Here is an 11,555-nt window from a genome sequence, read left to right as displayed (position 1 = left end):
AAGGATGGGGAAGTCAAGATAAGAAAATTATGGTCCCAGCCCTCCAGGAACACCAGCCTTTTGGGAAATATATAGGGGGGTATGATGGAGTTGGCTTGTACCGCCTCTGAGCCAATTATGTGCATCCCTTCCCAACTCCAAGTTCAACGATGTCCCACTGGTAGCCTGAAATCAGACATGGTGGGAGTATTTATACTACAATAATCAGTAAATGCTACACATCAGAGCTTTTTTTTTTCTTTCTCTGACGAGCGGGTTGATTTATCAGCACACCACGGCACATACCTAAACATACAATTATATCAGGCTGTGAGAACTGCCATGGGGTCTCTTCTCCCAATAAGAAGGGAGAAATTCTTACTGGAGATGCTGGAGACTTTTAGAATGTTTTGCCAACTAGATTGCATTTCTCTTCACTCACTGCAATGACCCAAGCAAGGGACCGGAAGCCGCTGGTCCCACTGGCCCGCTTCCTCCCTCCGTCCCTGTAGTCATTGATCTCCATTGTGCATGTCTCTCACTCAGGCCTGCGCTCTTGAACAGTGCTGAAAACTTCACTGTGCTCATCAAGAATAATATCGACTTCCCCAGCCACAATTACACCACGTAAGTGACCAGCGTGTCTGGCCATATTGTTATCTACTGCTGTGTAACAAATTACCAGAAGAGTTAGAAGCTTAAAACAACGTACACAGTTGCTGTGGACCAGGAATCTGGGAAAGATTTGCCTGGGTGGTTCTGGCTCGGGGCCTCTCAGGTTGCAGCTGAGCTGTCAATGAGGCTGGAGTCACTCTAGGCTTGACTCAGGCTGGAGAATCGAAGCTCACTCATGTGGGCCTCTCCCTGGCACTGCCTGAGAGTTCTTAGGACACAGCTGCTGGCTTCCCCCAGAGCAAATGATCCAAGAGAGACAGAGGGCAAGCAAGCAAGAGAGTAACCAAGATGGAAGTCGCAGTCTTTTATAACCTAACCTTCACTTCTGCCATGTGCTACTGGTCACAGACCAATTCTGCTACTATGTGGGAGGGGGCTACATGAGGGTATAAATACACAGAGGTGGGGACCACTGGGGGCCGGTATGGAGCCCAGTCACCACACTGGCTCATTCATTCCTATGCAAGTGTTCAATGGAAGTGTTTGTTTGCTTTTCATTATGTGCAGGAGAAACATCTTGCCAGATTTAAACATCACTTGCACCTATCACAAGACTCAGAATCCACAGTGTCCTATTTTCCGACTAGGAGATATTTTCCAAGAAACAGGAGATAACTTTTCAGAAGTGGCAATTAAGGTTGGTGGTGCCTTTGTACCATGAGGTTTGTGGGGGAAGTTGTGTCAGGGGAATGGAAGATGTCAAATGGCCAAGGGGCTGAGCCACTGGGTCTTAATAATATGGTTCCCTTTATTGAGCATTTAGTAAATCCATCCATGATGCTAAGTACTTTCACAACAATTCCAGGCGTGAGATACTTGGTACATTAATTTCCTGAGGCTGCTTTAATAAGTGACCACAACTTGGTTGCTTAAAAATTTTTATTTGTGTGTATTTATTTATTTATGAGAGAGAGAGAGAGAGAGAGAGAGATTTGCTGTTCCACTTATTTATGCATTCATTGGTTGATTCTTGTATGTGCCCTTGCCATCTTTTTAATTGTCTGTTTTGATTATAGCTATGCAAGTGGGGTGAAGTATCTCGTTGTGCTTTTGATTTGCATTTCCCTAGTGACTAGAGATATTGAACATGTTACATATCCTTACTAAGCATTTGTGTACCTTCTTTGTAGAAATGTCTACTCAAATTGTGGTGTATTGGGGCAACACTCCAACCAACTGAGCCACCCAGGCAGGGCAACACGCGTTTTTTTTTTTTTACACTTCTGGAGATCAGAAGTCCAAAGTCAGTTTTACTGAGCTGAAATCAGGTTAGCAGCAGGGTGAGGCTCCCACCAAAGGCTCCAGCGGGAGAATCCATTTCCTCACCTTTTCCACCTCCAGAGCTAAATTCCTTGCATTTCCTGGCTCTTTGGATGATGAATGACAAAAACATTAGATAGTCACTATAATATGTAGAGTGCTTGGTTTAGTGCCTGGCAATAAATAACAATTGTGATTATTCTGTATTATTTTTCCTTTCTCCAAGTCAGAGGCTGCCAATTCCACATCGCTGTATCTCTAGCTTCTAGCATACTATCTCGAAACACCATATTTCATGATTCAAAGACAGTTTTTCACATTCTAATAGTTCTGAAATCAGGAAGTGATTTCAACTGATGGAGTCTCACATTTTAATTGATAGCATTTTCTTCTTAGAGGAACATAAAAGAATTATGTCTTACAAGCAATAGTGTCTAAGATTCAGTGAAGATTCAATGAAATATGATAGTCAGTGCTCAAAATACGATTGTAGAAAGGAAGAATTCCTTAGATGTTCAGAGGAGAAAAAGGTCACCTAGAATTGAGGAGGATGGGGTGGCTGAAGAAGCATGTACGTCCTTTCCTTCAGTGATCATCGCTATGCAGGGAGATGTCTGGTAGTTGCACCCCACGCCCAGCAGGACTTAGAGATAGCTTCTTGTTGTTTTCCTCAGGGGGGAATCATGGGCATTGAGATCTACTGGGACTGCAACCTGGATAGTTGGTTCCATCACTGCCGTCCAAAATACAGTTTCCGACGCCTTGACGACAAGAATACCAGTGAGTCCTTGTACCCTGGCTACAACTTCAGGTAATAGTGCTTGAGGTCAGACTGGCCACCTTTGGCTCCCCAGAGGCCTGCCAGATACAGATCTGGTCCTGGTACCTCTAGGAGTCTCATGGCTTCAGTCCCAATTTATCTTTAGCACCTAGAAAATGCCGTTCTTTGTTTTGAGCTCAGCAATATATTTATAGGGCTTTAATATGACTTTATCTTGCATTTCTTTGTGTTTGGGGTGAGGGTGGTGGCCTTTTGATACTAGCTCATGCTCCATCATGAAGTCATTCTGCTAAGAACATCTTTTTAAAAATGTTTTTATTGATTTTTTAATTATTATTATTATTATTATTTTTTAGCGAGGAAAGGAGGAGAGAGGGATAGAAACATCAAAGATGAGAAAGAATCATTGATTGGCTGCCTCCTGCATGTCCTCTGTGGGAATTGAGCCCATAACCTGGGCATGTGCCCTGTCCAGGAATCAAACCAGGGACCTCTTGGTTCATGGGTGGATGCTCAACCACTGAGCCACACCGAGCTCTAAGAACATCTTAAGGACTCCTGATACCTGGGCCACACTGCTTCCTCACTGCCATTCTGTCTTACCTCGAAGGTTCTTTGCAGGGCATCCTGTATGCTTCTGGCTTCCGGATGTCAACCCTGTGAACTCACTAGAATCCTGGTTCATTTGGACTTTTCAGCGGGCAGGTGCTGATCTGTTCTTGCTTTGACAGTTCACTCCTCTGCTCCTGACTTTTGCCCAGTGGTAATCCTGTGCGATCCCTGACGTGGTGTCCATGTTTCCTCCTATATCTGGATAACTTTCTCAGCCTGTTCCTACAACTCTGTCCCAGCAGTAATGGTGGTCTTTCAGTGTGAGGTTTACAACACAGTCTCCAAGACTTATCATTGCTTGTGGGAGCCAGGCAGGTGTCTGGGACTGTGGTTATGGCTAATCATTTTGTGCCCAGTTCCAGGAACCAAGTAGACTTATGCTGTTCCCTTTTCAGAAAAAGTGTCCAAGTATATCCCTAGAATAATGGTTATTCAATTTGCCTATGAAACTGGTAGAAAATTGATGCTGGGCCCAGCTGGTGTGACACAATGATTGAGTATCGACCCATGAACCAAGAGGTTGCTAGGTTCGATTCCTGGTCAGGGCACATGCCCATATTGTGGGCTCCGTGCCCAGTGGGGGTCATGCAGGAGGCAGCTGACTGATGATTCTTTCTCATCATTTCTATCTCTCTCTTTCTTTTCCCTTCCCCTTCCTCTCTCTCTAAAAATCAATAAAAATATACTTTTTAAAAATTTTAAATAGAAAATTGATATTGGTATTTCTCATATTTTTCATTAATTAAATATATGTTGAAGAAAAAAAATGGGTTCCTCTAATGGACATATATTTGCAAACAAAAAAGACAAAGTTGCTTTCATAAGCTTATATTCTAATAGGATATGAATATAAGAATTATTATAAGTATAATATATAAATATAAGACAAAAGTGTAAGTAAATAAAAACCTCCAACAAGCCAACATCATTAAACATCAGAGAAATGCAAATTCAAACCACAATGAGCTACAACTACACACCCACCAGAATGGCAAAAATTTAAAAAGACAGGCAATTCCAACCGAGTTTCATCCAGGGCTCTGAAACCAGCTCCATGCTTAGGTAACATTTTGGTCATCCCCTGCTGCTCTACTGAATAGGCTTGTGGCCAATAGCAAGAAGAGAGGATGGGATCCGTGGCCCCCCCACTGCCCTCACAGGCTGTTTCCTTAGCAATCAGCAGAAGCATGCAGGGCAAAGTACCGACCAGATGTTAGCAAATGTCCTTCAAGTCAGTGAGCTAAGCCTAAGAACATTAGCTCCTGGAGAGATCTGAGCTTTCTGAAGAACTGAGACTGTTATAATATTGATATTACTTTAGAACAAAGTGTTAGAGCATTTGTTGTCAGGAATAAGCACCAGAAGAAATCTCTGGCCTGAAATAAATTGTCCAGATCTGATGGGTAATGGATAAGTTATTTTCAAACAGCCACACAAAAGAGAAGGCAATTCTAGGTTATAGGAGGTAGATGAAAACATGTGCAACTTTCTAAAACATAGGAATTTGAAGAGGTTGATCACATTTCAGAATTTTTGTCTTTTACCAAAAGATGTCCATGGCAAAAGTCCTTCTAGGTGAGCTTATGTACAGGATGTGTAGCTAAGGCAGACAGAACACCGGATACACTTCCCTCATTGAGAATGGGGGTGTGTGTATGTGTGTTTTAGTTTCCTGTGCCTGCTGTAACACGAGACAACAAACGTGGTGGCTTTAACAACAGAATTGTATTCTTTCACAGTTCTGGAGGCCAGAAGCCCCAAATCAAGGTGTTAGGAGAGACAAACTCACCCAGAAGTCTCCAGGGGAGGGTCCGTCCCTGCCTCTTCCAGCTTCTGCTGGCTCTAGGCATTCCTTGACCTGTGGGTGCATCACTCCAATACCTGCCTCCGTGGTATTGGCCTTCTCCTCTGTGTTTGTTTCAACTCTCCCTCTCCTTTATCATGTCATTGGATCTAGGCCACCCTAAATCCAGGCTGATCTCATCTTGAGGTCCTTAATTACATCTGCAGACTCTACTTTTCAAATAAGATCACATTCAGAGGTACAGGGGTTAGGTACTTGGATGTATCTTTCTGGGGGAGACTGGTCAACCCATTACAGTGTGCAAAAAACATCCCTGTGCCTGGCCAGTGTGGCTCAGTGATTGAGGGTCAACCCATGAACCAAGAGGTCACCAGTTCAATTCCCAGTAGGGGGCCTGCAGGAAGCAGCCAACTGATGTTTCCCTCTCATTGATGTTTCTCTCTCTCTATTCCTCTCCCTTCCTTTCTCTCTAAAATCAATAAAAACATATTTTTTTAAAAAGACATCCTTGTCCAGGGCCTACTATTTCCCAGAATGTGGCCCCCTGACCACCTGCACCAGAACTCCTTGGTACTCTCCTGAAAACAGAGATTCCTAGAAACATCTCAGACCTTCTGAAACCACCCTTTGCACATGAGGCCCAGGAATCTGCCTTTGAACACACTTCCCAAGTGATTCTTGCCCTCAGTTTGAGAATCATTCTCTCAAGACCTTGAAAGCAGAAATTCAAGTATTTATATTGTAGGATGTTAGCCTTCCCCGTCAAACCGACTTGCATAGAGAGACAATGCAACCGCAGGGCACAGAGTGGTGATGCATGCTTGCTCTGTGTACTAGAACACAGGCCACTGGATAGAGCAGAAAAAGAAAGAACCGCTAGGGAATGAGAACAATCAGATGTGGAGATACTGAAACCCCTCTGGCTGGAAACTCATTAAAGTGCCTAAAAATACCTAACCAAGCTCAATGTCAGATTTTGAGAGTTTTTTAAAAAAAAAACTCCACCACAGTTGCAGATGTCCTATACTGTATTCTGACAGAGCATCTGTCGTCTGTTGTCTTTTCTACCCACACCTGTAAATAGGTTGTGAATTAATAACTCAGAAAGGAAGCATATACCATTACCTAAAAACAACCACTGAAAGGCAGACAGGGAGAGGGACAGATTGAAAAGTTTCTTGAGGCCTGGGGTTTACGCCTCCCTAATTGTTCATGAAAAATAAAACACATCACTTTTCCTGACTGTGGCACTGGTGAGAGATGCATATTTGGGGTGACTGTGATTTGCGCGTGGGTCTTAATTTATAAGACGACCAAGTGATGACAAGGATAGGTGAACGCCATTGAAAGAATTTTATTACATTTCCAAAAAGGGGGGGCATGCTATGCCACACTCGGCCACAGGGGGGAGCACCAGGTTTGGTCAGGAGGGACAAGGGAGGAAGGAGGGGAAAGCATGGTTTAGGATCTTTATTGTGTTTGTCCTGGAAAAGGCAAGGCAGGGCTGGGGAACAGCTTAGAATTGACTAGTCTGAGTAATGTGGGCTCTAGGGTCCAGGGGTGGTCTCTTGTTGTCTGGTACTTGGCCCTGGGTGATGTAAGGCAGCAAAAATATTGGCTGAATGTGTGAGAATTAGGTCAAAAAAGGTGGCGGGGGATATGAAATCGGGATTGGTTGGAGAATTTCCAACATGGTTTTCATGCGCTTGTAAAAGCTGGACTGCAGGAGAGATGTAAACAACGTCGGTTGTTCGTTTGGCCCTGTGATAACGGCTGCCAAATAGACACCTACAGAATCTAAGAAAATAGGGTTAGAACAGATTGCTGAGGTACCTGTCTCCAACCCAGTGATTAGTATCAAAGATTCACCCCCAACACTTTGTTCTAGAAAACCTATCTTTCCCTCTTAAGGAATAATCAGATGGCTTTAAGGTTTTGTGTGTTTTTGTTGTAATATCTCTGCTTTTTGCTTATTCTATGTTGTTGGTTGAAACTTGTTCCTTTTCATCTTAAACAAAATTAGCAGACTTTTCATCACTCTGTGATAGTGGAAGCAGAGGAGGTGATGTGGGGAAGCAGCGCTTTGGTTCTGGGTGGTCAGAGAGAGTGATTCATGGGTTAGGATTGTGTTCCCTTTGCCGACCATCACGAAGCTAGAAGATTGATAAGGAAGACTAGACCAGCTATTGTTTTGGTTTCTCTTTTCATAACACACCAGCACTTTCAGACAGATCTTTATAAACGTGGATCCTTTTCCTCCTACAGATATGCCAAGTACTATATGGAAAACAATGTTGAAAAACGGACTCTGATAAAAGTCTTTGGGGTCCGTTTTGACATCCTGGTTTTTGGCAACGTAAGTATCTGCCCCAGCCACTGGCACTTGCATTCCTACGACCATGTTCTAATGATCGCTGTAGTGCCCCAAGAGATGAATGTTTTGATGGTAGTCATTAGCTGGCACTGTGCATCTCACATGTGGGATAAGAGAGGAGGAAGAAATGTCTTTGGGGTTCTGTCCATGAGCAGTCATCTGTTGAATACAAGAGGGAGATAGGGAGAAAAATATATAAGATATATAATATTTAACTTTAAAAGCTTTCTGATGCTTAAAAAAAGGAGAAAGAAATCCCTCTGCAAAGTACAGTAGTTAGTACAGAATCCAACAACTTAATTTGGCTTAGAAAAAAAAAAGGCTTCTTTAAAAAAAAATTTTTTTTAGTTCACAAAAAGGAAAGGTCCAGGAGCCATTACAGGCTTTGGGCATGGCTGGATCCAGATGGTCAAACATCATCATCAAGAATCTGCCTCCCTCCATCACTTACATCTGTCCTCCTCTGTTTTAACATCATCTCCTGCTGTCACCGCTGTGTGGTGCTGTCAAACAGCTCCTTATACCTCACCAGTTTAGCAACCTCAACTAATCACTGTGACTAGGGTTACACCATACTCCCAATGGCTGGTGTTGGACCAGCTCTGAGCCAGCCCCTTCCCCAAAGCTACATGGAGCAAGTGTTAGTACACACAGACCCAGGGGAAAGCCCTGACACTGAAAATCTACCTCTGGAGGTAGAGAAAGACTGAAGAAAGGGGCAGTCCACTCCATTCTGGTCAAAGAGTTTATTAAGGGAAACTTACATATAAGGAGCATCTTGGGAAGCTGCAAAATAAAATGGCCCTCTGAGCCACTTAACTATATAGAGCAAAAAGGAATAGTCGCTGGTGCTAACACATGAATGCTACCAGCTATCAGGGAAATTACTTTACATGCTTGATGAGGTCAGGATGACAGCCCGTTCCAGGAACAGCAGCTTGCAGGAGGCAGGGAGGGGTGCTGATTTATGACAGAATGAACATGGACCGTGGTCAGTCTCTAAGGGAAAGGGTCTGGAGTAAGCAATCTGTTCTAGCCAGTGTCCAGCTCACAGGTCAGACAGCAAGCACATCATGGAATTGTCCCTCCTCTACACTGAGGATGGACAGAGATAGTTCTCCACAGGGAGACTGGGGTGCTGTCTCCAGAAGAAGGAAGGTGGGGATGCTGGGCATGCAAAACTCAACAGATGCCCACAATACCTTGTCCAGCAGCATATTATTTATGCAGCATGGTGCTAAGAAGCACGAGAATCAATCAGATATAGCTGAGGGAGTAGAAAGGCCATGGAAAATAAGAACCACAAAGACATCTAAGGAAAGACCTTGTGCAGACATTCCTTCTGTTTGATTCCAAAGCAAATTCAAACCACTTTTAGGTAAAGCTTTTCTGAAACCCTCACCTTGTATGAAAAAACAACCTTCAGTGGTTCTCCTCTCAGTGCGTGGGTTCCAGCGCTTCTTTGTTTAAAACATTTACGTTTTCAAGCACATCTTGGAATATAGAAACAGGACGAATGAGAGTCCTGTGCTCAGTCCCTGCAGTCTCTGTCGCCGTGAACACCTTGGATGCATTTGTCAGAATCACAGGGGCAGACTCCTGCCTCTGCTGGAACTAACACTGACATGTTAGAACAAAAGAGCACGGCACTGAATTTCAGCCACATAACCTTTCCCGCTCTGCTCGCAGGGAGGAAAATTTGACATCATCGCACTGATCGTGTACATCGGCTCCACCCTCTCCTACTTTGGTTTGGTAAGGCTTTCTCTTTCCCATGCTTTACGAAAACACTTTGGCAAAAAGAAGTTTCACTAACACGGCATTTGTCGGGGTTCTTCCCAGGCCACTGTATTCATTGACTTCCTCATCAACACTTACTCGAATACATCCTGTCAATCCTATGTTTATCCCTATTGCAAGTGCTGTGAATGCTGCGCGGTCAATGAGTATTACTACAAGAAGAAGTGCGAGTCCATTGTGGAGCCAAAGTCGGTAAGGCTCACTGTGTCTACAGACGCCAAAACACTGGGGTGTCCGTTAGCTCACTGAGAAATGTGCAAAAATAAGGCCAAAACCACAGGTGTGATCCCAGGGTGGACAAGCCTCTGGACGCCACCCCAATCCACCATTTCTCAGATGAAGCCTTTCGTCTTAGGGAAGGATAGAAACAAAAACAGAGAGGAAAGAGAGGGAGAATAAAATTTTACATTCCGGGACCTATCAATTTTATCAGACTTATTAAATGGGCATAGCCAAAAACAATCATGTAATGACTTTGGGGAACAATCTGGCAATGTATAATGACATTTAAATGGGACATACTGCACAGCCTGGCATTTCCACTTCTCCACATGTGCCCTAGAGACACACTTACATGATCACACAGGGAGTATAGTGTACAGGTATGTGTCCACCGTAGCACAAGTCACTGAAGAAAGTGCTTCTATCCAAATGTCCAATCCGTGAACAGTGCATGAAACTAGGTTAAATACATAGCAACGAATGTCGGGTGCTCATTTAAAAGAATAACGTAGATAAAAATAATAGCCAACACTTATATCGCACTTCAATGTGCTTTATATATATATTAACTCACTGAGTCTGCACAACAACCTCATAGATAGATGACACTATTATCCCATTCTACAGATGAGGAAATTGAGGCATAGGAAGGTTACATAATTTGCCCAGTCATATAGCTAATAGGTGGTAGAGCCGAAATTCCAACTTAGGCAGGCTAGTTCCAGAACCCATGTTCACAACCACTATGTTTTAGGTACTTTAAATATCCAATACATTTTGTTGAGAGGTAAAAAGCAAACTACAGAACATATGGAATGATATAGGTCAAAAAACTACATACATAAACTAAACTAATTCTATGTATTTTATAGATGTACAGATATGCACAAACACATACACATATATTCTATATGTTTTTCTATATTTTATATAGTTCTACATGTATTATACACACACACCTCTATATGTGGGGGGTTATATATAAAAATACAAAAAGGCATTGGACATACAAAAAGGGATAACGAGCCCTACTGGTTTGGCTCAGTGGATAGAGCGTTGGCCTATGGACTCAAGGGTCCCAGATTCGATTCCGATCAAAGGCATGTACCTTGGTTGCTGGCAAATCCCCAGTAGGGAGTGTGCAGGAGGCAACTGATCAATGTTTCTCTCTCATCGATGTTTCTAACTCTCTATCCCTCTCCCTTCCTCTCTGTAAAAAATCAATAAAACATATAAAAGGGATAACAATTCCTTCTGGAAAGAAGCCTGGGATGGGGGACTAGTCAAAGGGAACTTTAGCTCATCTGTATTGTTTTGGTTGTTTCATTTGGACTTTACTAAGCAGGTCCTCTACACTTGACTCTATGATTCCCTCCCAACCAATAAGAAATCTCTGGAACTTTAAAACATCAGAGGGTTTCTTTGTCTTTCCCTCATCCAAGGACATCCCAGTCCTGTTCCGGCAGCTGAATGCTCAATTCACTGTCCACTGTACATGCATATACAATTTGAAATAAAAATTCATCATTGCAACTAGAAGTAATCACTATTGCCCAGCTGGCGTGGCTCAGTGGCTGAGCGTCAACCTATGAACCAGGAGGTGATGGTTCGATTCCTGGTCAGGGCATATGCCTGGGTTGCAGGCTCGATCCCCAGTGTGGGGCATGCAGGAGGCATCCAATCGATGGTTCTCTTTCATCATTGATGTTTTTTTCTCTCTCTCCTTCTCCCTTCCTCTTTGAAATCAATTTTATAAATATACTAGAGGCCCAGTACACAAAATTTGTGCACAGGTAGAATCCCTAGGCCTGCAGCAATCAGAGGGCTGACCAGGGCCTTTCTTCCCCGGCTGCTGGCTGTCGGCTGGGGGCTTCCTTCATTCTGCGCCACCCCCTGATGGTCAGTGCACATCATAGCGAGTGATCGAAAGCCCGTTCAGTCGAACTCCCTAGGGGACACTGCATATTAGGCTTTTATATATATACTGTATAATGCAGGTCTGGTGATCATAGGCTCTTTTAATTTTTTTTCCACTGAAAACATGATTG

General features: G+C 43.4%; 2 protein-coding genes across 3 annotated transcripts in view; one reads left to right on the top strand and one right to left on the bottom strand.

The window, feature by feature from the left end:
* IFT81 (intraflagellar transport 81) overlaps positions 1-11,555 on the bottom strand; it is a 127,019-nt gene that overhangs the window by 104,842 nt on the left and 10,622 nt on the right. The gene's annotated exons all lie outside the window — the stretch shown is intronic.
* The window catches only part of P2RX7 (purinergic receptor P2X 7), a 45,883-nt gene that overhangs the window by 29,062 nt on the left and 5,266 nt on the right, over positions 1-11,555 (top strand). The window contains exons 6-11 of the mRNA XM_006768903.2: positions 526-606; positions 1,162-1,291; positions 2,589-2,725; positions 7,377-7,467; positions 9,175-9,240; positions 9,328-9,477. Of these exons, the coding sequence (XP_006768966.1) occupies positions 526-606; positions 1,162-1,291; positions 2,589-2,725; positions 7,377-7,467; positions 9,175-9,240; positions 9,328-9,477 (655 nt within the window). The remainder of the gene's footprint in view (positions 1-525; positions 607-1,161; positions 1,292-2,588; positions 2,726-7,376; positions 7,468-9,174; positions 9,241-9,327; positions 9,478-11,555) is intronic.

Source organism: Myotis davidii, unplaced genomic scaffold (genome assembly GCF_000327345.1).
Source record: "Myotis davidii unplaced genomic scaffold, ASM32734v1 scaffold223, whole genome shotgun sequence".
NCBI lineage: Eukaryota > Metazoa > Chordata > Mammalia > Chiroptera > Vespertilionidae > Myotis > Myotis davidii.
This window is presented reverse-complemented; position numbering and strand designations above follow the sequence as displayed.